Here is a 27,402-nt window from a genome sequence, read left to right on the forward strand (position 1 = left end):
TTTTTAAAAGGAGGTTTTATTGCCAAATCTCAAAGCTCTTTACAAGCAGGAGACAAAGTGCTGCCTTTCCACGGGCTGCAGCAGCTGCTTTTCAGATCGTCATCCACACTTGCTCGCTTGCAAACTCACTTCCTTCCTGTCGCAGACCTGTACCCTGGTGGCACAGCCCGAAACACACTCACACCCCAGCACTCCATGCCCAGAGGGCTTTCAGGCACCAAAAAAAAAAAAACAAAAACAAAAAAACCACCCCCAAATAAACCCCCAGCCTTAGTGCAGCCAGGAATTAGATGCAAGTTTAAATGTAAGTTTAAAGGAAGATTAAAAAAAAAGTGCATGGTGGCTGGCAGGATGCTCGCTGAAGATGCGAGTTGCTGTAGAAGACTGAATGTTTTAAGATGAAACTGTTAAACCTATTAGAAAATATAGTTAAAACCAAGAGTCTCAGAAGGAGGGTTACTGGGTGCTACAGAGATTCCACTTAAGTTATACCTATTTACAAGACATAATACAAATCTAGTATGTTCTGTTAGTACAGCATATACAGTAATTAGCTGTAGCTTGTAAAATGATTTAACTTGCCCATTTCCTAACAGATAGAGGGTATTTATCTGTTAGGATTCCTACTGATGGGTATTCAGTAAAATGTCAGACATTTATTCATTAGAATATTCAGTATAATATAAAAATATACAGTAAATATAAGCACATCCTCTAGATTTGGCTGTAACAGATAGGGATGTCTGGATATTTTCATCAGCACTTTGCCAGATGAGTATCCACAGTACACACTGCCACAAGAAAACACTTGTGAGAGCAAAAAGCATTTGTATATAAATTAGGGGACTGAGCTACCCCATAAGCTGTTGGCATTCTCCTGGATTTCAGTTCCAGCCTTTGATTTGCCAACCCTGGGGTTTAGGACTGGCTTCAGCTTTGGGATATGAACCTGTACCCGGAGTTTGCCCTGGTTTGTGTATATTCCTGTTAGTGTGAACTGGGTTTTTTCCCATCTAATCTTCTTACAGAACTGCATCTTGCAAAAGCCTGCCCGCTCTCTGGAGCTGATGTCCCTCGACTTCCAGTGCACACCAGGTTCTGACAGCTCACATTCATACCACACAGTGTTCGGTAAACAAAAGTGCACATGCAGAAAAATACATTTAGATAGCAGATAGGCACTGAATTATTGTCTGTGTTCTTAGCCCTTGTCCTAAGTGTGTCTGGAAAAGTGAATATGACCCACAGTTCACATTGACTCTACAGCAGCAAATGACACAGATCCAGAGCTTGCTCCAGGCTGTGTGCCTGGGGGTGGGCTTAGGACATAGGAAACTTTTTTGTCTCAAAGTAAAGCTTTTTGGCACCTGAGCCCTGAGTGCTTGACTATGTAGAATTTTCCACTAGATAGAATAACAAGTGAATTCCCATGTGACATCTCTGCCTGTCTTGAGAGGGGGACAGACCACTAAAACCAAGGCTGTTTTAATCAAAAGAGACAGAAGCATCAGTTGTAGTCACTACCTGTCTTACTGGCTCTAGGTGGTGAAAAGTATGATGTTTGGAAGCCCAAAGCCAACATTTCTGTGCTCAGACCTGAAGTGCCCACTGCCCAGCCTAAGAGGAGGCTCAGATGAAGCTTTACAGCTGCTGTGGGGGTGTTTGCAGCCCACTGCAGCCTTGTGGGACCTGGGAAATTAGAAGAAGAAGAAATGGATGAACTAAGAGGGAAGTGCTGGCAAATGAGAGAAAAGAGTTTAGGTAGCGTGTCACTCCTTAGAACCAGACTGGGAAGGTCAGCCTTTTCTTTGCTTTCAGTCTGGTTCAAGCAAAGGAGAAGCCCTTTGGGCTCTCACATTCTCCTAAGAGCAACTCTAGAGAATAGAGGAGGGGACCCAGCTCAGGTACAGGGCTCTATAGCAGTAGTGCAAAGACATGATTTTGTCACTGCTGTAATCAATAAAGACCACAGGAACTGTGGTTGCTTTCAGCAGGTGGACAGGGAAGCTGTGGGAATTGTACTGAAGCCTTCTGCAATTCCTTCCTCAGACCCTTCTGCAGCGATGCATTTGAATGTACTTCAGCAACAGGGACCAGCCCCGAAGTTGTGCATGCACAATGCCTTTTCCTCCATGTCTGCCAGTTACAGAGGTCTGGGCCAAACCCTGGCTCTCAGGCTGGCCAGGACACTGCAGGTAGAGACGTGTTCCATGGGAAGAGGGATCTCATCCAGACCCGCTGCCTGATGTGCCTGCTCCTGTCAGTTACTTTCCAAGACAACACTAAGGGAACGCACATCCCCAAAGCTTCCTAGTCACAGCTCTCCTGGGGATCTCCCAGAGTCAAGTTCTTCAAATGGCTGGCTAATTGTTCCCAACAACGCTGAGGGGATTCAGAGTTACCAGATGGGTATGGTCCTCAAAAATAAACGTGTTGTGCTGCTAGAAGACACCTTCACAGGCCAAGTGTAACCTCAATTTCCCTATTAATTTAAGAGGAACAATCAATACCTGCCTGGTAATGATGCCTTGAGACTTGTGTTCACGCAGGCAGTCCTTAGCAGACCTAAAACTCTGCAGGACCAGACTCAGAGTGCCTTCATACAGCTGCTCCAGATCAGGGACACTACTTGGAGCCAGGAATTGGCCAGTTTGGTTTGCCTCTGTGTGAGGTCACTTTTTGACTGTGGATGTGGTTTTGAGAGTGTCTTTGGAGAAGATTAAACCGTTTATCTTTACATTCCTAAATGTCACTGGGCCAGGTGGTCTGGGAAACCTTGCCAGCAAGTGAACAAACACTGTCTACATTTATCCTTACATGATTTAACTGGGCAAACCAGATAGGTGCCAGTGTAATCTGGTATCTGCTTGTCTGTAAATACAGAGAGACAGGGGCTTTTGCTAGAATAGCCTTTCTGCTCCTTTCAAAAAATCTGGCTTGGTTGGATTACCAGTAATTTTTAAGGCCTGATCCATTGAAAGGACTTTGGACAGAGTCCTGGAAGAGCATTCACATTTTTGAAACTGTTCACTGTCCTGTAACCTTCTGCTGTGCTAAGAGGATTAGAATCAGACTGGTATGTACAACATGAAGAAAGAAAGATGCTATAACTGAAAGCTCAATTCTGCCCCACAAACATGGTGTGTGCACAGCGAAAGACCACCTTTAAACACTGGCCTAGCAATGGTACAAATCATAAATGGCAAATGTTTAGCTTTGATTTTGAGAAAGAAGTCTCTGCAGAGTATGTCAAGGAGCACTTCTCCTATAAAGAGTCACTAGATCCTTTTGCTTTTCTTTCTGTTTCTGTGTTGCTTCTTTTTTCAGTTCTCCAAGACCTTTAATTTCTTGCAAAACTTGTGTAGCTTGACGAAGTTGTTCTACCGCCTCATTGAGCAACGTCTCTGCCATCACTGGGGGTCCGTTCCCCTCCTGAGCCTGCTCCAACCCTTCACGTAAAACCTTCTGCAGAAGTTTTTCTGCCTTTTCCCTTTCATTAGCAACTTTCTCCTCCATTTTAGCTAAGCATTGATGGGAATCCTTCAGGAAACCTTGGCCTGCAAGTGCTCTCTGTTTATTTTTGGAATCAGACAGCAAGTCTCCCAGAGAAGAACTGCGAAGCTTGAGACCTGAAGTGCATTCTGTAGAATCTTTCTTCTCAATAGTTGCTTTTACACTTTCGTGGTCTGCTTCTGTAGCTAAGGAAGTCTCTGTCTCTTCTGCTGAAGTTTGCTGTTCCTTCTCAGCAGCAGTTCTCCCATTTCCTTCTTCTGTTTCAGTTGCTGGGGATGTGAACTCTGCTCCCTCGCTGGCAGAGATCCCGTTCACCGGGGGCTTGGAGCTGCCAGACTCCAGCTCTTCCCCAGCTTCCAGGTCACCATGGCTGGAGTTCACTGTGGCAAGCATTTTCTCTGACAGAACCTTAGGAGGAACAGGAGGCTTTGCAACATCTGCAGCAGCAATCTCAGCCAGGTTGTCTTTGCTGTCATCTCCTGATGATTCCAAGTCTTCTGCCTTTTTAGGCTCAATGGTTGGTTGGTCCCAAGCTACTTTTAGCTTGTCTGATACATTCTTAGGAAGTGGAACTGGAGGTTTTGCTATAACCCTGTTGCTGACCTCAATGAGGTTCTCCTTGTTTTCCTCACTTGGTGCTTGGGATCCTTCTGCACTCTTCTCTGGGCTTAGAGAGTCCTCATCCTTGACATTTACATTGTCCTTTGATGTGACGCCTTCTTTAAGCTTCTTATCTGGAGGCATTGGAGGAGACAGAGCTTTTTTATGTTCCTGGTCAGGAACACTGTTGTCTGCATCTTGATTTTCTCTTGTGCCAGTGGGTTTTAGAGGTGGCATAGGTGGCTTTGGAGTTTCTTTCTGAGGTGGCTCATTGTCACTTTCGCTGACAGTGGAATCAAAGGTCGGCGGTCCGTTGTCTACTATATCCAGATCCAGTCGCAGGATTCCATCGGATGTACACTTGGCAGCCTGAAGTACAAGAGAGAAAGCTTTCAATATCTATCCCATCATCAGTCCTGTGCTCCACCCTTTAAGTTAAAGTGCAAAGCCCTCACAACCAGCATGGCAAGTGAGGCGTTGCTGCTTCAAGCTGAGAGAGTTGAAAAGAGAAGGCTTTGGGGAGACCTTAGAGCCCCCTCCAGTGCCTAAGGGGAGCTTCCAAGAGAGCTGGAGAGGGACTTTTCACAAGGGCATGTAGTGATAGGACAAGGGGGAATGGCTTTAAGCTTATTAGGATTAGATATTAGGAAGAAATTCTTTACTATAAGGGTAGTGAGGCCCTGGCACAGGTTGCCCAGAGAGGCTGTGGCCTCCCCATCCCTGGAAGTGTCCAAGGCCAGGCTGGATGGGGCTCTGAGTAACCTGGTCTAGTGGAAGGTTCCCTGCCATGGCAGGGGAATGAGATGAATTTTAAGGTCCCTTCCCACACAAACCAGCCCTTGATTATATGAAAAGCAGAGAACTTATTTTACTACTTCCTTTGAGAACAATGTCTCAAAGCCTGTTCCACCACAACCGTATTTCTTGGTTTTCCTGAGGGTGCTAATGTTAAGATCTGCCATATTTTTATCACTTGTCCTGTGGTGGCTGTATCCCTCTGCCCCTTTCATTTACAACATGCCTACCCAAAGGCTCACCTACTTTCTGCTTTTGAGACTGTCATATTTTTTACTTGAACAGATAAACCAAGTTGATCTTTAGATTGCATGGCCAGGGATACTATTGTAATCCTGTTGCCTTCTGCTTGCTTCCTCCAACCTGATGTCATCCCCATCTTACCAGGGCCAAGCCTCAGCTGGTTAAACCTCCTTCAGACCACAGGCTGTGTGCAAATAGCTCTAGTAGGGAGGTTTTCCTAAAAAGGATGGACTTAACAAAGACATTGCAGTGTGTAAGCTCAGTGCCCCAGAGGGAGAAACGCGGTGACAGTTCCTGTGTGAGGGAACCCAAAACCACACAAAGGCATAGCTGCAGCCAGGGCCAGGCTCCTGCAGTGCAGGGAATTTAGTTAAAGTCTCTCTTTGCATTTCCAGCCCATCAGAGAGAGAGAGACAAGCTGCATCCTGGCCCTGACCTGTCCTCACCTGGCCTGCTTCAACACTGAAAATCATCTTTCATCCCATTTCCTTCACGGATCTGCAGCCAGCAGTTTTGATACACATCTTTCTGCAGGCTCTATTCCCTCCCTTTGCCCTCATTCCTGCTTCTGAATTTGAAAGCCAGTTTCCCTTGATTTTGGCTGAAGGTGAGAGGTCTTACAGGTATTAACCTTGGAGATATCTTGTGAAAATAGTGATATAAGCAGAGGAGAGAGATGCCTTTAGTGCCTAGGGAAGGGCTTCCCACCTTACCCAACCCATATTAGGCAACAGAGAATCCACACTTCACTGTTGCTGTGACTTTTGTCATGTTTTCTTCTGCAGTTTTATGGAGGAGTGGATGAGAATCTATGATTCATTCCCATGCATTTCTCTGGAAGAGACACTCTCCCTCCATTTCTATGCAAAGTAAAAAGTCTCAAGGCATCTCATTTTCTGCACAAGGGTCATCTGAGTGCTGTGCAGGCACATAAGTCAGAGTTTTGGAAGTTTGAAGAGAGAAGGTTTGATTTAAAAACCTTCCTTGGTTGAGATTAATGCTCTGTTCAATTATCAATCTGTCTGTGGAAACTTTTTCATAAATCACAGGAATCAAACATTAGTAAGAACCTCTCCCATGGAAATGAACTGTAGGTTTATTTTGTGATTTTGCCTTTTTTTTTTAAGTGACAGATCCAGAAAATCAGTTAAGAGTAGACAGGCTAGTCCATAAAACTGCCTGGGAGAATAATGTATTGTGTTTCAGACCTCAGGAAGGGCTTGTAAGCTTGAAAGCTGGTCTGCTTTCTCCAGTTAGCTTAATAAAAATACAGCTTCTCCCCACAGACTGTGCAGTTCTTGTACCTTTAGACCACTGTGGCTACAAAACTGTCATGTCTTAGAAAATAAATACAGGAGCTTCAGTCTCTTCTGATGAAAATGAAACTATAATGGTTCTCAACAGATGGTGAAGCAGCTTATGAGTTATGGAAAGCTAAATATATGGCAAATATAAGATACAGATCTATGGGAACCTGGAGCTTCGTTAGAGAGGTGCTGGCACAGTCTTTCCCAGAGGAAGTTGTTTCTCTCATCAGCTTTCTCTGGGCTGCACCTGGGGTTTTCCCTAGGGTTTTCCCTGGGGTTTTCTACCTAAGTGGAAGGAGCAGCTCTTGGTGATCCCAGCTGGTGGGATGGCTCACTGCAGGAGGCTGCACTTACCTCCTTTAGGTGACTTCTTGTGGGTGGTCTGCGCCCATGGGACACCTTCACCCTGTCCCGAGTTACATGGTCCAAGGAAAGGCTCTCATCTACTTTCACCTTTATCAGGAAAAGAAAAAAGCAAGAGGGTCATTTATTTCTCAAGATATGTCTATATTTACTGTCACACATGAAGGGATGTGGGTGAATCACCACTAGTCTCTGCCTCAGAGCTGTTATAGCCTGCCTGCAAAGCCCTGCATGTACATGATGGATATTTAAGGTCTCACAGGTTTGCAATGGCTGGGCTCCCCTCCACCTAAGGGGCAGGGAAGGAAGGACACAAGGAGCTTTGTTGTCCTCTCTGCTTGGACTGGGTCCTGCATGTGGCAGAGCACAGCACCAAAACTGCTGTTGCCATCTTAGAGGTGAAAGCTCATTAATAACCATGACCTGACGGTGAACTGTATCAGCAGTGCTTTGTTACAGCCCTTCCCTTCCACAGCTCTAATGACTGCAGGATGCTGAGGAGAAGGTGTGAGCAGTGACCTGGATTAATTGCAGCTCCAGCTGAATTAACAAATTTATTTCCTGGAATCAGATGAGAAATCTGCTGCCTCACACACGTAGAAGGGAGGTCCCAGCGCCCTGACAGGTAGCTCTCTGTGACCACCCACCCACCCACACTGCAATGGCCAAGGGCTGGAATCTGCTCCATGCAGAGGGACTCCAGTGGCTGTGGATGGTGAAACATCTGCACGTTCGTGGTACCACAGGTTTGTACGATAGGAAAGCTGGCAAGGGTGAAACAGGAATTTAAAGGGAAAAATGGGTCCCAACCTCTGGCTGATATGGCAGAGTGGTTTTACAGCTCTTTTAGCACAGAACAGCTAATCCAAGCCAGCTGAGGGCTTGACTCATTAGCCTGTGCCTGGTCTGTGTAGAAACACTTTAAATCTGATCCTTACTGGAATGAATGAGAATTAGAGGCTGTATCCCTCTGTAAGGAGGATAACCCCAAGTCACCGGGCAGGAAGGTGACCTGAGATCCCACCTTGCTGTGCTGCTGAGGGGTGTGCAGAGTTCACTTCCCCCTGTACCCACCTGTTTTTGCCCTTTGCTGAACAAAAGCAAAGCCCAAGCTCTCAGAGTTCACACCTCTAGCATTGTATGTACAGCACTTAACCCTTTTCTCAAAACTTTTACTCATTGCTTTGGTTTCCTTTGCTAAACAGATGTTGCTGATCGTTTTGCCCCTCCTTACCCTGTTTGTTTTATTCTTGTGTCATTCCCGTGGTTTTGGTTTTGTGCACTTCCTTTCAGTTACTGAAACAACTGCGGAAGAGATGCTGCCCCTTTGGTTTAAGCTCAGGGCTGATTCACAAGCTAACAGGGAGCAGGGCAAGGTTGAACAGGCTCTAGGATGTGGAGTCTTCATCCCTCCCTCTGTGCAGCAGGATGGGAGGAGAATTAAGGAGTGCAGGTGTGCTGGGGCCAGCTGAGAGACAGGCAGGTCTGGTTGGGGCCATGGAGTAACTTTCCACCAGACTTGTCTCTAGACTGCAGGCAGAATAGTTGGTGGACTGAGTCACTTCAGATTTTTCCAGTCTTGAAGACTGGGCTATGTCCTAACCAAATACCTCCATTTCCAGGCTGCTTGGTGCTGAGGATCATGGCAGCATGGGGAAGATGTGTCTCTCCAGGCTGCATTCCAGCTCTACACAACTCAGCATTGCAGCTGCTTCTCTGCACCAGCTGCTTCCATTGGGAGAGGGGAACTCCCATGAATTCTCTGATCCCAAACCCACTGAAGCCCCCAAACCACCTCCCACCAACTTTAGTGAGCTCTTGTGTCGATGGGCCTCTTGATGTCAGCTCTTAGCAGCACAGTCTATCCCTCTGGCACACCATCTATTCATCCAGCTGCTCCTGCCTCCCTGCATCTAACCCTGTCAGAACAGAGGGAAAGGCAGCAAAGTGTAGGAGGGTACAAATGGCTCTTTCACATGTTCTGCCTTCTTGAGCTGGGAATTGAAGAGGCTAAAAGCTCCCAGCCTGAAGGGAAGGAACTTGCCTGGCTTTGCACACTGTCTTTCTCTTCCCTTGGACCATGGCTAGAACACAGGGAGGACAGGGAGAATGAGGGTTCAGGCAAGTTCTGCTTTTAGCTAAAGGAGCTGTGGATGAGAACTGACACAGAAACACAGGAGTTTGAAAACTATTTCTCTTACCTCATCAAATATTTTGTTTTTGCCTCTGTTGATCCCCTCATTAAGAGCTTTTATCCATGATTCCTTTTCTTCCAAAGTTGGAGCTTGAAATTTGATATCATGAACCTGCAAGAGCAGAGAGACAATTTTTCCCTGAGCGTTCCTTGTCAGGACCAGAGGTAGCTCTGAATCACTTCAGTTTCTATATAACTTCCAGTTCCAGCCTGTGTTTAAACTACAGATTCCTTTGTGCTTTGGCATAGCTCCCATGAACAGGATTTTGTTATGCCGAACAGCCTGTTGCTGTAGTTTTATTTTGGTAACTAGTAACTAAAGTAGTAAGAAAGCAAATTTCTTCCTTCTGCAAAACACTTGGAATAGCTCTTAGAGCAGCAGTGAGTGGTACAGCAAATGTTTACACTGTGCACGGTCTCAGACTGAAAGTCCAAGTCACCTTGGGCTGGTTCAGATGGAATAAAATACTTTATCTCCCACTTCCCCCAGGCTGCAAGGAACAGAAAGAAAGGCTGCATGCAGTGGGCTCTGCCTGCTTCCCTGTTCCTGTGGCTCTGCAGAACAGAGCTGATATGGGAATCCAGGGCACTGACCTTGGCTGCACTAATCCTGGCTCAGCTGAGCACGGACACGATGAGGCACAAGGGCGATGTAAGTGAAAAAATTCACTGTATCTTTTTCTGTTTGCAAATGAAATCCAGCAGTGAACGCTACAGAAATGAGCTCTCCGGGGGGCTGAAGAGCTGTCCTAGGCAGAAGGGAAGAGCTGGCCATACAAAAGGAAGCTGGCAAGATGCATGGGTCACAAACAAGGAGGGAGGATGGATGATTGCATGGCCTGTCCTCCAGCCAGCCAGCTCTTCCCTTCTTCTAGGGCAGCCCCATGGCTTTGCTCAGTGTTTACAATCTCTTCTTGACCACAGCAGGGACAACAGGTAGGGTGTTATTTACTTCACTGCTGTTTTCTCTGAGCACCTCACCAGAATTGTGTAGCTTTGTCCCAGAGTGCACTTCAGGTGAGGGAAATATCATCTTCACATTACAGGTGACTCCATGGCAGACCAGCTGGAATCCAAACAGCTCCATGTGGTGCTCCACACTGCCCAGGCACACAGGAATACTCCCGTGCTAAAGAACATCAGCAACGTTGCAAAATCAAGCCCTTAAAAATGAGACACTCCCAGTGTTTCTGGGGCTGTAGGGATTGTCAGCCTGCTGTGTGTGTTCCTCCCAGCACCATCCCTAATGACAGGATGGCACTTCTTCCTGAGTTATCCCATTGTGTGTTTTATCCTCATGGGTCAATATATCTTACTGATTGCACTCTGCTCCGGCCCTGCCCTGAGAACAGGATTCCTGATTCCCCCATCAGTCTTTTTCCTTTCCTGCTTATCACTAAAATATCTGGGGGCTTCACAAGTTCCTTTTCAGAGCAACTGAAATAATCCACCTCTTACAGGTGTGGAATTGAGATACAGAGAGGCTCATTCAAAACATACTGGTAGGGTCTTGTTTGGAATAGTTTTTTTTCAGGTATTTAACATCCTATAGGTATTCTTAACCTTCCCACTGCCTTCTACAGCAGTTGTAGTCTCAGTCTTTTTGTCAGTAAGGCCCCACATTCTGAAATCATGGCAGTGTCTATATAAAACAGGGACTATATTAAATGAGAGGGACAAAGCTAATGGTGACTGACAGTCGAAGGCTCTTAGCAGCTCCTTGTTCATGGCACAACAAAGCACCAACTGTTCTGGGTCTCAGCAGCTTCTGAAGGGACCATCAGAAATTCTGCAGAACTAAAGCCTGATCTCCTTACAGCCACTCCTGCTGTTAGAAACCAACTGTTCTTCCTTATGTATTTATTCCTCGTGTTAATGCCATGGATTTACATCTGCATAGCCACAAAGTGCCAGACCCTCCCAAAAGGACAAGCAGGGAGTTAAGGAGCAATCTGAGGAAAGATTATTTATTTGACGAGTTTGCATAGAAGGTAACAGGACCACATCCCTTCCTGAGAGTTCAGAGGAGAGTATAGGGCTTGACCCACAGCCCTCTGGAAAAAGAGCCCTTTGTCTGGGGTGCAGAAGGGCCACTCCAACCAGGGAACTTAAGGGAAGGCAAGGCTCCAAAATGGAGTGACGGCCAGATTTTGTTTTAGTTCGAGCTGGCCTGGTTTTGTGTGTGCTTAAAAACTTTTTTTGTTTGGAAACGATTTTGCCCCAAAGCTTTGTGATTATAAAAGCTTATGAGAAAGCTCTACTTGTGAGCAGCTGAGCTGCTGCACTGCCTGGCAAAGACCTGGCAGCCTGCACCAGGGTTTACAAAATCTCCGTACATGTTGTTTAAGGGAAGGATTCCTGCCTCTCTTCAAGCTTCCTCTTCCAATGCCACTTTCTGTGCCTCATTCCAAATAAAGCCTCCCAGACTGTGACTAAGCGCTGGTGTCAGCAACTCTGTGGCAGGGCAGAGAGAACCTCGGGAGGGGGTGGCTCATCGTTAATGAGAAGCTGAGATGTCCCTCTGGCATGCAACCCTTTGCCATCAAATGCAAATCCAATGGATAGTGAGACAAGGCAGGAAGGAGCCGGGGGAGCTGGTCTCAGTCGTGCCTGTAACTGGGGCTCTGTGCACTACTCTGAGACCCCTAGGTTCCTTACAAACAAGGAATAAATGAATTTATATTGCCTTTTCTCATTTGAGTATTTACAAATATCAGCAGATGCGCCTGAAGACGGATATTTCCCACAAAATGTTAAGCTGGGTCTGTTCTCCAGCAGGAATTTAAAGCAGAGAGTCAGTGACACCAATATAAGAGGGCAGCAGGCAGGGTAACACATTTACACTCCTTCTTGCTAAGCCAGCTGAGACTGAGTCATGCCATAAACAACAGGCTGGTGTGCCAGGAAAAGCTGTCATGGCCAAACCTAGTGACCATTGTAAGCCCTGAATACAGGCTACGCAATTTACTGTCAGTTGCTCAGAGCACAGCACGACCAGTCAGCTCCTGCTGAATCACTGCCGAGATGTCACGAAACAAGAGCTCCCACACGGATCACTGTCCGTGACGGCAGCGGGCACAGGCTCCCTGACTGCTCCTTGTCTTCCTCAAGACATCAGTCTCCTCAAGCACTGACAGTCTGATGGCTGTGCTGAGCCTGCTTTCCAGGAAAGAGAAGTGTTCCCAGGGTCAGGCTGTTGTACTTGCACTGAATGATTTAACAGACAAGCTCTGGAGAACTGTGTAGCTGCAGTTTAGGACCTTTACCAGCACTTGCTCTTTGCTGAGCAATTCTGCTGATCTGCAGCAGAGATGGGTGACAGAAACCTGTGCTTGCTCCTCACCTGTTCCAGTGCAAAGCCTGGTGTTGGGGCTGAGCTAAGCTGGACTGTGAACTGCTTGTGAACTGCTGTGGGGATGCTGACTGCTGACTTTTGCTACAGGGTGGTCACCTCCAGCAGAAGCTGACCAGAGCTGGGTCAGTAATGACTTAAGCCACCAAGAGTGCAAGAGAGTCTCTCTCCCAAATGTAAGGTCATTTCCTGCCTTCTTCTACATGAATTCATCTGGTTAGATGATGGAGGGAAAAGTGGAAGCCAAGGGACTCCCTGCCCATGGCAGGGGAGTTGGAACTAGGTGATCTTTAAGGTCCCTTCCAACTCAAACCATTCCATGATTCTGTGAGATGACTGTCAGAGTATTCTGGTGGTTTTCTGCAGCTGAACCAAGAGCTGCCTCATCCCTGGGAATAACACAGCATCTCTGCCAGACTGGCAGACCCCAGGAGCAGACCTCTCCATGCCTCACTGCATTCTACTGCAGCTTCCAGGCTGGGCACCTGGTGAAGGCAGTTCCAGGTACCTAACAAAGGGAAAAGTAAGCAATGGAAGTTTGCACCCCTGACTGCAGGTGTCTGGCCGTGCTAGGGAGGAGCTGCAGGGCTCACTGGTGGACTCTTTCCCTTACTATCACCACCCTCTTCCCAATGTTAAGACTTCCCTGCAGCTGAAGGCTTTCAGACCCAGTGAATACCAGACTTGTGCCAATCTCTTGTGCCAGTCTCCAGGCACTTTACACCAAGCATCATTTACACTGCTTTTTGCATGGTGAGTACGTTTTAAAGTCCCCAGGCCAAGGCTGGTGCCCTTTCTTAGAAGGCCAGCTCTCTGCATCCAGCAGTTTTCATTTAATTGCTATGGGCAGAATGAGGCATTTGAGATTTCTAAGCAGAACAGGGCTTTTGCACACTGCCAGCTTCCCTCCTTGAAGAATCGAAGCTCAGGGGGCAATGCTTTCTTTCAGTTCCATACCAGTGCAGGCGTGTGACATGCTCATATTGTCACAGCTTGACACAAATGTCATCCTTGTGAACAGGGCAAGCAGAATCTGGGGTACATCCATCAAAGGCCAGCGTTTAGCAGGACAGTTTATTTAGTCAGGTGAAACTTTAGCAGCCGAGTAGTTTTAACTGACATTCATCTCTGCTCTTCAAGAATATCCCATCCAAGATTTAAACTGGGCTCCCTGTATTCAAGAGGGAGACTCTTACTGTGCACTGAAACAGAAATGGCCTTTCCTAGCTTGTTCCTAAGTCCCAAAAACTCACTGGATTTCTACCTTCCTCAGTATTATACTCAGGAGATGGAGAGGAAAAAAAAAACCAACAACCTAGCAAGATGTGGTGGCTCACAGGGTGATTTTAAACTGTGGATGGCAGCAAGCCTCCCAAATGGAAAATGTTTAGCTGATATATATCGCCACAGCTGCGATTTCAAAACAGAAGAAGGACAGTTGTGTACGTTGGCCTCCTAATTGAAGCCTGTACTAACATCTGCCAAAGTATGTTGTGTGTCAACACCCTCACCAGATTCCCAGCCAAAAGGAGGGTGGGAGGGGAGCTACAAACAGGGAACTTTTCATTTATAAAAGCCCTTCCTTTCACCAAAAGAGCCTTATAAAAAGTAGCTTCTATCTAGGTCTCCATTGAATCAGTGGCATGAAAAACAGGGGAGCTGTAAACTTGCCAGCATGCCAAAGGGATGAAGTTACCCTTTCGAGCACAATTTGGGCATATTTTTCCCATAGCAAGAAATAAAAGGTTTAGGAACAGTCTCACACCCTGTGTTGATTCATGGAGCAGTACAGAGACATATGCAGCTATTACACACTTCTCTCTCAGTGACATACTTGCAGATAATACTAATTCCTACCATGCTGCCCATCTCTGAACACACAGGGTTTTATTGGCCTTCCTACGAATAGGAGTGCACTTGGAATTACAGAATCCTGGAATGATTTGGGTTGGAAGGGACCTTAAAGACATCTAGTTCCAGCCCTTCTTCCATAGGCAAGGATACCTTCCACCAACCCTGTCCAACATGGCCTTGGACACTTCCAGGGATGGGGTAGCCACAGTTTCTCTGGGCAACCTGTGCCAGGGCCTCCCCACTTTCACAGGGAAGGATTTTTCTGTGATGTGCTCTGGGCTCTGGTTCTGCACCAGAGCTCACCAACCCAGGGTGTGGATTTCCAACCTTCCATCACTTTGGTGCATGGTGCTTAGTATCACTTCTCTCCCTGATACAGACTATGGCTACTTGCAAAACAAACATTGTTCACCTTCTCTCTCCATCCCCACCCTGGTCCATGGGAGTGTTTTGGGGCAGGACAGTCCTTGTTTTGTTGTTTTGAATGAAGTTGAGCACAATGATGCCCTTAACTCAGCTGGGGTCTTATTATATGAATAAACACTAAGTGACTGAAGTGAAAGAATAAGCAACAATGACAACAAGGACTAAACAATCCATTTATTTAAAAAAAATGGAGATGGGGGAATGCAGCAAGTCAGTATTTTTGCCTGCTCGTGTTCTTATGGAAATGAATGTGTTTTGTCCCTCACAACCTCTCAGATTTGCAGGGGGAGGTTTAGTAAGATTTCTTAGGGCAATAAAATCACACTGAAATTAGAAATAAGTCAAAGTGTGATGCCCCAAAGCAACAATGAAGCATCCTAGACCATAACAATGCTGAAATGGATAGCATGTAAGTAGGAACTAAAGAGAACTTCCAAAGATGTGTAGCGATGATGAACCTGGATAGGAAGCAAAGCAGGGTGTCCTTGCATACAGACAGTGCTCATGTGGATGTACAATCTCTTTAAAATACCAGCCTTGGTTTTAGGTTCAGGATCTAACCAGATGCTGTGCAGGAAGCTAAAGAGGTGGAGTTTCATGAATTCTGCAAAATAAATCTTTTTTCCTAGGAACTGTTCGGCTGCAAGTAACTTTGCACTGGAATTTCTCAGATCACCAGTTCCAACTGCAGGAACTGTCTCACTACATGGATTGGGATTATTGATTTCACTGGAAATTGGGCAAAGCTGCAGCACCTACAGCTGGGACAGGGACACATCCTCACCCAGAGCACATGGGGGAACCACAGGGAACGGTCATTCTCCACTGCACAGGGAGTACTGGAAGAAAGACAGTGACAAGGCAGGAAAAACACCAAGAGGAAAAAGTTGAGCCATGGCAAGACCCCTTTCCCCATGACAAGAACAAAGTCTGCATGACAGTGTTGTTCCTCCTTATACACTCCCAGCTGCCAAGGACCTAAATCTCAGAGCCCTTCTGCTCTGGGCACAGCTGCCTGGGAACTCATTTTGGAGTTAGCAGACTGGAGGGTGATGAGAAAGGCAATCCTACCTTCTTACCCGGGGAGCGGATTAAAATGAAACGGTTTTTCCTTTTTAGTAGTGCACGCAGCTCCTGGCACTTGTCATAACTCTCCAGTTCCACTGTTTCTATGCACTTCTGTTCATCCTGCAGAGGGAATGAAACATCATTATGAATAGGAGGCACTGAAATCAATCATATACCATCAAACTCTGCACGTCTTCCCCTTGCATCTATCTAAAAGCTCTTCTGCCTTAAAAATAACCTGCATGCAGACAGCAAACCCCATAAATCAGGCTGGCACCTCACTAAGAAAACACCCTGGTCTTTAAGTTACAGTCCTAGTGGTCCACAGTGGCTGAGCAAATAACAGGTTATGGATAGTAACACCAGCTTCTGCCATAGCTGTTGGCCTCATCCAGGGATCTGCAGCCAGAAGTGACACTACTTCCTCCCCACAATGAAAGGAGGAGACGTGATCCTGCTTCTTCACAGGAAGAAGACACAAGCATCACCATGGTCCAAGCAGCCCCCCAGGAAGCCCAAGGCAGAGCAGGGATAAGAGGGGAGCCCGACTGCCACGCTGAGCTGGGGCGGCCGCTCCTCATGTCAAAGAGGTCAGTGGGAGCCACGTGCGATGGACAGAGTCCTCTCACAGCCACACTCCGAGCTGTCAAAACGCTTAGGGTTGGAAATACGGTCCCATAGAGCCAGCAGAACTGTCTGGGCCAGTGTCTCAGCAGGGAATATTTATCTCTGGAGTATCTCCACTGATGACTGCAGGCCACGATCTTGGCTCATTTTTCCCAGTAACATAACTAAGATTCCACACGTGGTGCGTGGCTCGGTTCAGCTGCAGAGCACCATCCCTAATAGGAATCGCAGCGTAACGCTGGGCAGATAATATTCTTCATGTCTCAGTAGCCCAGCAGAGACCAGAGCTCCCTTTAGCTAAGCACAAATGAGCAGTGAGAATCTCCGAGCAGCTCTTGCTGGTGAAGTGCTACAGTCAGCACGGCCCATGAACCTCTCTGGTACCATCCCAAATTAAAACTGCTGGCCATAACCAGTCCCAGCTCAGGCTCTGCTCCCAAGGCAGTTCCTTGCACCCGTATGACTTTGTATTTAGCAATTCCTGTAGTGGAGAGGGGGTGTGGGATGAGGAAACATGTCGTAGCCAGGAAGCTGCTGCGTGGCTGGAGGCAGGGAATGGAGAGTTCAGAGGGAAGTGGGCTGCGGGGAATTTCCTCCTTTTACCACTTGACATTTAAGTTGCTGTGCAGAGCCCAGGCTGTGTTTCAGTTTTCTTAACCCTCCTACCTGGGGATGGGGGCCCGGCAGAGCCGATGCCGATACACAGAGCAAGGTCTGAGCCACCGAGGGATGTCTGGATCTAATTTAGGTTTATTATTTTAATGACATTACTGTTTATGTCATTTAACACTGAGTAGGTGAATGTGAACTGGGAAAATGCATACTAGGAGGAGGAGATTAATCCTGCCCAAACCTAAAACCCAGCCGATAAAATCCTGCTGACGCTACTGAGCCCTTTGAAGGCTCCTGCTGCAATCCTGGTATCGCAATGTCACTGCAAAAGGACAGGGATGGAAATAATAACCCCTCAGCGGCCCACAAATGACAGAGAAGGGTGAGGTCAGGAATACATGCCTCGGGGATGGGTGATCTCATCCTGGCCTTGGGTGGATGACCGCCCACGTTCCAGCCCTGCCGCGCGGCCGGTGCAGCTCCAGCTCCTTCGCTGGGCTCAGGATGTGGAGGGCTTGGCAGCGCTCCGACCGGAGACCAGCACCACGGCTCCTGCCCACCCTCCCCGCTCTCAAGAGCAGCACTGTCCCCAGCAGAGCCCAGTGGCTCCCTGTCACCCTCCTTGTCCATGCCATCCTTCCTGCCTCTTGGAACTTTTCCTCTGATCTCGTACAAGCTGTCCTCCACTTCCTAAGGACTGTGGAGCTCCGAGCTGGGGAGCAAGGAGGACTTGGCAGGGTGGAGAGCTGTGGTTTCACTATGAAATTGGCTCTTGCCTTCCAGCTGCCCTTCTTCTCCCTGGGGAGGCCTTGAAGACTGTGGCCTGACCAGGGAACAAGGGCAGAGAGGACGGGGATATGCAGGACCCTGTCTCCCAGGGACACCGGTTTGAGTGTGCAAGCTATGGCTCCTTCCTCTCAGGGACCTGAACTTCTCAAGTGAGTTATCCTCTTCAGGGAGGGTGGGGAAGAAAGCAGCCAGAGAAATATAAAAACTCCAAGTCTGAGGCAAAGGCAAAGCACCTGAGTTCAGGGAGCACCAGAATAGGGCTTTTGTCTCTGTTTTACCCTTGGCAAGCAGCCATCCCCTCTCCGTGAGCCTACCTGGGTCACAAAGAGATCCTTTATGTCTGTCCTGCACCACCAAGATGAAGAATGAAGAATGAAATACCCAACCCTGTTGCAGGTCTCCAAGTCCTTTCAACCTCCTGGGATGTGCACGACACTCAGCATCACACAGAGGTCACTTCCAGAGTCCTGCCCCAGTCTACAGGTGTCAGACACAGGCTCTGGACAAGCTCAGTCCTGGTACAGGAACCCCTACATTCCTGATTTAATGCAGAAAGACTATTCCATTAGCTATTCATGAAGCAGATCCTGTGACTTAAACATGTCTGTGTCTGTTGGCTTGGCCCTTAAGAAGAAAATTACTGAACACCTGGACACATTAATGCATGTGTTTAACCAAAGAATCACACTTGGCAAAGCTCCTTAATGAAAAGTTGATAAAAAGGGCGGAAAAAGACTCCTTGTAATTTTTATTTATATGAAGGTATAATGCTCAGCAAAGATCTCCTCACTGACACACACTCATGAGCTGGGACCCTCCATTCAGTGTAAAATGTCTAGATCTGAAATAATAATTTATTTCTGTACCTGAGGCTCTCAAAGTGTTTTAATAAATCACTTTTGGGTATACCTTGCTATCACTTTACCAGGGGCAAAATACAGATGATAACTGCCTGATTGTTGAATGCCAAGTGGATCCTTTGACCTCTAAAAGACTTTGTCTAGTAGGATTTTTCCCTGTCAAATAATACACTTACAAAAAACCCCTAAAACGGCAAGAAAACAACTCCAACCACTAGCTGCACTGTTTAGGGAAAAAAATCAAACCCAAGACTGATGCTTTCTAATCCATGGAGTGATGATATTGATCTGTTTAGTCTCTCTACATAGCACTGCCTGGTCTTCAGATGCTCTCTGTAGGTTTTTTTATTCTGGCAAGAATATGTAGAGACAAGAAGACACAAAATCCCATTAGAAAATAACCTTGGTTCTCTGTGGACCTGCACAGCAGTTTCTCAGGATCCCAGTATTTGCATCAGTGCCTCCTTTCCTGAGATTTGGATATGTAATTATTATACAAATATTTTGCTTAAATGAGTCTTCATTTCGGTGAGGGTACAGATGTAGGGTGCTGTAGATGGAGGCACAGAGACAAGAAGAAATCCATTTCCCTTCATTTCCCACCCGCTGAAAGAAACCTGAAGCCGGGTGGGATGACTTTCACCCCATCTGCTCCAGGGAACACAATAACCATTGGCCATTTGCCTTTAGGAGGTGGCTCTGCTTTAAACCAAACCCAAAGCCTGACTAACAGATACAACATGGGGAACACGCTCCCAGGGCAGGTCAGGAGCTCATTCCAGGAGATTGCTATTGATGATGATAAATACAGTATTTGTGTGCTGCTCAGACTGTACTCTCCAGTGACACAATACAACATTCCTTCCTGTATCTTGTGTTGCCCGCCCCCTCTACTCTTGTTTTGCACCTAAACCTCAGTTGCAAGTGCAGCCAGTGTCATGCAACTGCACCAACAGGGTGGCCTGCACAGGCAACAACTGCTAAAGGCAACATCAGCACCTCTTGGTGAAGGGCTGGACACGGGAGGGGCTGATAAAAGCACAGTGAGTCCAAGGCACTAGCAGTTCCTGGAAATCTGATGGGCTCAGACCAGCTGAAATACTCAGCCTCTAAACCTGCCCGCCCACATGGAAGCTGACCTCCCTCCCATTTAACCCATCTAGGTCTAATTTAGGATACATATGGAAATATGCCTGTATTTCTGTTGCCTGAGGTTTTATCTCCTCTCTTCTTCCAAGGCTCCAATTCAAGAACTGAACAACCACATTTTAAAATGTTTCAGCCTGAGGATGGTCTGGGATGCTGTGTCCTTCTCCAGGGTCACACAGAACAGGTATTTGGAGAAGATCCAGGGGGGAAATGGCACCTTGAGCTCCAAAAATACAAACCACCACAGCACACTGCACTGCAGACTCTCCTTACACGCTGGCCCTTCTCATCTCAAAAACTTAGTTCCCCAATTGTAAGATGGAGACAACCACACTGCCCTGACTCACGATAAAGGAAGATAAATACAGTAATAAACACGAACTGCCTCGATTCTGTGGCAACAAGACCCCTCCTGAGTGCAGAAAATTGCCATTTCCTTTGGTTCCCCTGTAGTAAGTCTGCACAATCACATGCTATCCTATTGTGCTACCAGATAATTTTGCAGCAATTTCCTCTCCCAAGACATCTGACTTCACTGTAAGCCAGTTTAATAGCCTATAGATATTAACATGATCCCTTATTTACAATAATGGGACCTTGCAGCTACTGTAGCTTACAGATGCAATTTATTACAGGATGTTACCACAATCCACAGGCTACCAGAAAACATTATGCCTGGTTGTTACAAATGCCATTTTCCTTGTTTAGATAATAAAATAACCTTTTAAATGATTGGGATTTTTCCTTCTTCTGATTGTCTGTGAAAATTAATCTGACTTTAAAAGCCTCCTTTTCCCTTGTGGTAATGAGAGCCCCCATGTATCTTGTTTTTAAAGGCATGCCCTTTCCAAAAAACCTACGTCATATTCATAGATTTTGAATCTGCAAGTTCCTGAAGCTTCAGCAGGAGTCAACAAGTGTCCAGAGCACTGGTAAATGGTCTGCAGAGAGTCAACAGTTTGCAGGACTAGGCTGCATCCCTCTGTGTATGAGAACCCCTCCCGCTTTTCCTGCTGTCTGAGCTGTTCATCACCTGACATCGACTTCTCCTGTCATTATTCTTGCACTCTCCATGACATTTCATAGCTAAGAACAAACGCCTCCGGAAAGCTTTGGGATTTGGGAAGAGCAGGAGGGTTCAGCATAAGGGAGGAGGTAATACCCTTTCACCTAATCTGTTTATAACAAAATCTTCTTTATTAGGCAATAGTATGTTTTTAAGAAAAGAGAACCGAACTCACTGCTGGTCCCGTTGTTCCTGAAATCATCACAGCAATGCAGCTGCTGAGACATTTCCCCATTCTTCTTCCCTCGACACGCTGCACAAGATGCACTACATGATTTTGCTTTTATATCATCCCGGTGCCCACACATGACCCAGACCCCCTTGGGTCACACACCACACAGGCACGTGGTCCTTGTGCAGACCATGCTGCCCCATCCTGCTGCACACACAAACTTCGAGCCACCCCATACCAGCAGGGCTCAGACTTATTCACCCCTCACCTCAAACCTCTGTCGGTTGAAGCTTGTGCTCTGCACTGAAATTTCTGATTTTTGGGGCAAACTCTGCTCTTGCAGAAGCTGCTTCCAGCCCAGGAACTGAGGGCCTCACTCAGGAAAGAGCCACCTCTGCAGCCCGGCAGGACCAGCCCTGCACTTTTCATTCCTCTTGCCTGAAAACGCAGCACAGATTTCACTTGGCTCTTATTTCTCATTTGTCTGGAAACAGCTCTAATCGCAGCCATGAACTCAAGGCATGCAGTTTATCTGGGGAAGTCCAGGACAAGGCTCCCAGGGGTCCATTGCTCAGAACTGGCTCAAGTAAAGGGAAAAGATGAGCCAAATCCAGACTGTGTCCCTGCTTAAGGAGGACAGCAAACACAATATCTTCCTGCATCTATCAGTGGCTAAAAGAAACCCTGAAGAGTCTGGTTAGCAACAATTTGAGCTGCTTGAGGGGTGCCAAACAGCTGCAGGGTTGCCTGCCATCCCCTCAAGCAGCAGGTGGGAAGTCAGCCTGCTACAATCCACTTTTATCCTTCAAAAGCCAAAACCACATTGCACATATCCTGCTTCCGCCCGAAGCTTTACTCCGTTCACCTTCTCACAGGATGTCCTGCCCCCCTCTTTTTTTTTTTTTCTTTGGCAATGGCACTGTCAAAATATTTACTGGCTAAAATATTTATGATATATAATATACTCAAAAACACAGCTGCTGTCTCTTTTTTACAGCATTTACCCTTCCTGGAGTAAACTGAAGAAGCCCTTTTGAAAGGAATGGGCTGCAGGGAAGAGTGAAAAACACAGGGACACACATGTTTCCCCAAGGGCCTGATCCTGCCCCTCACTGAAGGCTGTTAGCTGTGACCATACCTCGTCCTCGTAGACCACGAGCTGTGTTTTCCGTAGCTGGATGTAACGATCCTTCCACAATCCCAGGAGACCCCCACTGCTTTTCTTAATCCAGCCATATTTCTCTGCAGTTGGAGCAGACTTGGGTTTCTCTGACACCTCCTCCTTTGTATCCTGCAAGGAGAGAAGGGAGAGGGAATTATATTCAAAGCACTTTTCATGATGAGAAAGCCTTCCCAGAGAAGATCTCAGCACCCACCAAACGTGGTCCCTCCCTACCACATCACAAGGGAAAAGACTGGCATCTTCCAGAGGAAAACTCAGCCAGCTCCCACAGGACTGGAGAGTGGGAACAGACCCCAGCCACCCCTGGGGACACTGTTGGGATGGCAGCAAGTCCACCTTGGACTCCCTCCTCTGTGCAGGTACTCCCTGCTCACTTGTGCACCAAGTGCACCTTGTGCACCTTGAAAATGAGCACCCTCCTCTCCTCTTTGCTTCTCCACCTCTCTGATGAATCCCAGCAGCATGGATCCTGCTGGCATCAGTAGCAACACTCATATTTTAGCTCAAGGCCACTTCTGCAAGTTTCTCTTCTGGGTCTACATTTGGTCATCGTGCCCAAAACAACTCCCATGGGCAAATCCACAGCATGAGGGCCAGGACTTCATCCCATATGCACTAAAATGTTCCTGGCAGGCTCCTGCGTGGGAAGGACTGGCAGAGAAGGCAGCAGCAAGAGTGGGGGTGGTTTTTTTGTCCTCCCTTTAGCTCCTTGCTGTTTGTCACAGCCTGCTCTTGCCTGCCTGCAGCAGCACGGAGAGCTCCACTGTCCTGTGCTGGGATGCTGCTGGCTTTCCAGGTCTGGTAAAAACCAGGAGATGCAGAATTTCCCTGCATTGAAGAAACCATCAGAAAAATCCAGTATCAACATTCTCGTCAAACAGAGAAACCTAAGACAGGGAGAAGGTGCAGTTGGGTTTATTAGCTGATGCCTTCACCAGCAGACTAGTTAAAAGATGAGAGCTTTTCTCCTCTCCAGTGTGCTGGAAGAGCCTTTGCAGAGGCAGGATCCCCATATCCCCTCCCTTGGAGCCCCCTGCTTCTTCCAACATCCCATGGACCTCTCAATAAGCCTCTTTCCCTCAGCAAGGTGAGGGGAATCCCTCACTGAGCCAAATCCCCATACACAAACACCTTGCCAACCTTGTGACTTGTCAGGAGAGGCCAAGCCCAAATCCTCCAGCCTCCTCCCAGGAACCCCACTGTCCCCCAGACTCAGTTTCCTCCATGTTTTCACCTCTAATAGCAGCAATCCTGCTGCAGAAAGCCAGCACACAAAAAGAGGATGAGTGACAAAGGAGAGTCCCAGACATGCCAAAATGGCCCTCACTGCACAAGCTGGACTGGCTGGAGCTCAGACATCATGTTTGATAACACAAGGAAATCCTACACGAATGGAAAGGAGTTGGAGCTGGACACTCCCATGGCCAGGACAGAGAGAGTAGAGACAGATGAGCTCCAAAAATTCGGAGGAGAGCCTTGCTGATGAATCTGTTTCCATGTACCAGACTCCCAGTGAACACACCCTTGGACAGCAGCTACCATCGGGCTAAGCTGTTATTCCAAAGCGGGAGCTTGCACCCATAAAAATACGAAAACCAGCTTAAATACACCATGCACCCACATTTATTCTGATCCCTGCTAAGGTCAGGAAGAGGCTGGGCTTTGCAGGTAGGCTCAGGTGCAGACTGGGAACAAGAAACTCAAACAAACCCTGTTTCACCTAAAAGAAAACCAGCCCAAGACCTGTAACATCCTTGCTGCGTTTTGCAGAAGTTATTTCGATTGTACTGAGCCGCGTCTGAAACGGCCACAATACAGGATGACTGAGCACCAAAAAGTTTTCCGGGAAGCGAGGGGGGACTGTGTGGCGTGGGGTTTTTTTTAAAACTTGACTTTTTAGGTTGCCAGGAAGTTGTATTCAGTTGAGATCTGCGACTTCAGCAAACATCAATTCCTGCACAAATATAGACCTGCTGGTTTCCTGATCGAGCACCCTTTTGATGTCATTTTTAGATAATTGGGCATGGACTTTAACCTCCCTTGTAGCAGTTTTGAATGGATGTAGCTGTATGAAGAGTTTATTTCAGTGAGTCCAGACCAACAATCAACAAAATGCTTTTACTCTTTAAGGCTTTTCTTGCTTGGCAGATAAATTTTTGCTGTTCTTTGCCCTACCTGGCAGAAAGGCTGAAATCACATGGTAAATATGTCTATCCATGCTCTGCTCTGCAGAGTGAAAACTGCTCTGGTCTTAAAATAAAAGTACTCCTGTGAAGATACTGCACATACCATCTACCTCTGAAAAGCAACCCATCCCAGTAGAGCTGGGGTTCATGCTGACACCTCTGCATGAGGCTGAGCTGGTCTGGGGTCTGGCTCACCAGCTCTCCAGCCTTCCAGGGACAACACCTCCCCTCCATGGCATGGAAGGGTGGCCTTGGAGCTCACCCTCTCCCCAGGCCACTCCAGAGCCCTGGCTGGAGCCACTTGTCTAAATGGAGCTGTGCGTGGGGCTCCCCCGACACCGGACAGGACTTCCCGCTGTGCCAGGACCTGGGAGCATCCACATGGAGGATCCCTGACTTCAAGCCCCACCTGAGCAGCCCAGGGGAGGGAAGGTGAGATGGGATGCAGAGTGCTGGTCTCAGCAGATGACAGGGCATCTGCTGAGAAGCAAAGGGATCTGTCCCTGTCACTGTGCAGGAGTCACCTGAGCCTGAGCTGCCTCCTCCAGTCCCCCCTGTCAGGCAGAAGTGAGGGGTGTGATCCTGCACTCCAGGTGGCTGCTGAGCTGCCGGGCTCTGGGTCAGCAGCTTTCCACTCACACACCCAGCACATCCCCAGAGGGGGGGGCAGGTGCTGTAATCCGTCATCTGCATCTTAAGGATGTAAAAAAATTGTGGATGCAACTTGGCTACTTGTTCCTGTGAAAGCAAGAAGAGTCCTGGAGACGGTTGCCTGACATTTTTTGCAGATTATTTTTATGCCACTCCTACCCTGAACCAGCAAGGGGAGGTTGGCTCCACCAGGATCAGGACATTGAGTCCATCCTGCCCTCTCTGCTTGCAATTCCACAACTAAAACAGAAGCATGGCACAAAGACATCAGTTGCTGTTGTTAACTCAGCTATATGTGAGCATTCTGCAAGAAACACTAACATATCCTTCCTGGGATGTTCTTGGGCTGGATTCATTCCTGACGCTGCAGTAAACCCACGAGAAGAACCCCCCTGACATCGGCCAAGCAAGCCAGAGTAAATGAAGGAAGAACTGAGTTATCCCAGTGCTGGATCATGCCAAAGGCATTGCTCCTAAAACCAATCCATAACCAAGCCATTTTTGCATCTTATATCACGGTGGCATTAGAAGTGAAACACAAGTTCCACTCTTCCAGCTTGGTTTAGCCTCACATTTCGCAGCTCAGCAGAGATCCCAAATCAGGGGGACAGGATGGGTTTTTATTTAACAATCAGGCAGTTCTTTCTCCCCTCCCTGCCCTGTATTTTACAGGCCCACAAACCCACATAACTCTTCATGTCTTCCAACAAAAAAAACCCCAAGAGTTGGACCACGGTGGTACTTCTGAAGTTACACACAGTGCACAGAAGTGCCTTAGTCAGTTACAGCAACTTCATTAAAGCAAGCACCTCATCACACAGTCCTCTCTAGCAAGGAGCAAATGAACATCCCCTGGGAGACAACCCGCATCCCCACACCTCCACTCTTTTCCTCCCTTTCCATTTTATCTTCCAAACCTGGCTCTTAGTACTTCCACTTCTCCCCGGCTCACAGGAGCAAAACTGTCTCACTAGAAATGAACTGCTCAGATCCACGTGGAACTTGGGGAACTGCATCTGACACCCCCTTCCGCAAGTGCTCCCTGGAGGATCCACGTACTGGTAATGAAGAGCGGCCGGTGAGACTCTCGGTCGATGCTGGGGTGGGTGGGAAGCCCCTTTGGCCGGTGGCCACCAGCTGGAAGCAGTTCCTCTGCCATGGATTAATTTCATGGATGCCAGCGGATAATAACAGCTCTCAGCCACTACCAACCTGGGCTGCTTTGTCGTCTCCCTGCTGTTTTAAAAGAGCTTTCATTCTTGCCACAGAATGTTTGGAGCTGAAATAAGGGGGTGTGAGGGGGAGAGACAACCCACAGCTACCGGGATCGCATGTGCCAGAGCCTCAAGTCCTTGGGCAGTCTGTACTACCAGGAGTGAGCTTTGTGCATGACCAGCAAAACCTCACTCAAGGAAAGGAAGCAGGAATAATTGCGTGGCCAGACGAGGGGAGAAAACGACCTGTTTAACTTGCTAACCAATTTGTTGCATCTTAATCAATCCGCACAGGGATGGATCACTGGGGCGTCATCCGATGGATGTGAAAAACTACGTGTGCAGGAGAAGCGCTGCTGCCCTTCTCCGAGTTAACCCCGTCCCAAAGAGAGGAGAAGAACAGAAGTGGGGAAGGCTGGAGGTGCGTAGACATGTCCAAGCCGGCTGTCTGACCCAGGCCCGGCTCCAGCAGGGCAGGACAACACCCCAGCGGGAATCACACGGGATGGCCCGAGCACGCGTGGAATCAGTGCCCGCCGAGCCCGGCAGCCCCTCCCCGGCCGGCCCGGTCCAACATCCCGAGGGCTGAGGGGATGCGCTGCCGAGGCTCTGCCCGAGCCGCTCCGGGGGCTGCTGGGCATGGGGACGCCCCTCCCCACGGTCTCTATCGCTGTCCCCCGGGCGGAGCGGGGCCGGGATGTCCCAGCGCCGGCGGACACCCGAAAACACCCCGAAGTGGCCGGTGCGGTCCCTCCGCCCGCCCTGGGGGTCCCCCATCCCCGAACTGCCCCGGGGGGTCCCCCAGCCCCGTCCCAGGGACACTCCCCTCCCGTCCCGCTCCCGGCCGGACTCACTTGCTCCATGGCTCCTCGCCGCCCGCTCAGGGGCTCGGCCGCCGCCCCGCTGCCCCGCTGGGCTCCGGGCGGACGGTCATGCCGGGGGGTGCCGGGCCGGGCCCCGCCGCTCTCGCCTCCGCAACAACTTCTCGGGGAGCCGGAGCCGCGGCAGCAGCAGCACCGCCGGGTTTCCGGCGGCTCCGGCGCTGCCAGCGAGGAGGCGGAGATGCCCCCGCCGCCGGCCCCGGCCCCGCCGCCGCCGCCTGGCCCGGCCCCCCCGCCTGGCCCGGCCCCGGCCCCCCCCGCCGCGGGCGTGGGGCTGGGAGCCCCCGGGACAGGCTG

At 48.4% G+C, this 27,402-nt stretch overlaps 1 protein-coding gene and 1 long non-coding RNA gene across 3 annotated transcripts; one reads left to right on the top strand and one right to left on the bottom strand.

Moving 5' to 3' along the window:
• PLEKHO2 (pleckstrin homology domain containing O2) lies at nucleotides 1–27,218 on the bottom strand. 2 transcript variants are annotated; one of them, XM_027644222.1, is made up of 6 exons: nucleotides 27,079–27,218; nucleotides 22,129–22,281; nucleotides 15,719–15,835; nucleotides 9,023–9,127; nucleotides 6,813–6,911; nucleotides 1–4,482 (listed from the first exon to the last, which is right to left on the bottom strand). In XM_027644222.1, the coding sequence occupies exons 1-6, from the start codon at nucleotides 27,085–27,087 to the stop codon at nucleotides 3,250–3,252; spliced, it is 1,716 nt and encodes a 571-aa protein (XP_027500023.1). In that variant the 5' UTR covers nucleotides 27,088–27,218; the 3' UTR covers nucleotides 1–3,249. The 2 variants fall into 2 exon arrangements, with proteins under 2 accessions (XP_027500023.1, XP_027500022.1); XM_027644221.1 differs by lacking the exon at nucleotides 27,079–27,218 and adding an exon at nucleotides 26,223–26,839.
• Nucleotides 19,848–22,144, top strand: LOC113947557. The gene is made up of 3 exons (XR_003527796.1): nucleotides 19,848–19,936; nucleotides 20,589–20,907; nucleotides 21,988–22,144. It is a non-coding gene; the product is annotated as an uncharacterized LOC113947557 (long non-coding RNA).
• Nucleotides 27,219–27,402: the final 184 nt, after the last annotated feature.

Source organism: Corapipo altera, unplaced genomic scaffold (genome assembly GCF_003945725.1).
Source record: "Corapipo altera isolate COAL_440 unplaced genomic scaffold, ASM394572v1 50, whole genome shotgun sequence".
NCBI classification, from domain to species: domain Eukaryota; kingdom Metazoa; phylum Chordata; class Aves; order Passeriformes; family Pipridae; genus Corapipo; species Corapipo altera.

Excerpts from the sequence above, each read along its gene's own strand:
- PLEKHO2 (XM_027644221.1), bottom strand. The coding sequence starts at position 26,267 with ATGAAAGCTCTTTTAAAACAGCAGGGAGACGACAAAGCAGCCCAG. Across the intron at positions 15,836-22,128 it reads TCGTGGTCTACGAGGACGAG|GATGAACAGAAGTGCATAGA; the intron begins GTATGGTCACAG and ends TTCCCTCTGCAG. Across the intron at positions 6,912-9,022 it reads AAAACAAAATATTTGATGAG|GTGAAAGTAGATGAGAGCCT; the intron begins GTAAGAGAAATA and ends TTCCTGATAAAG.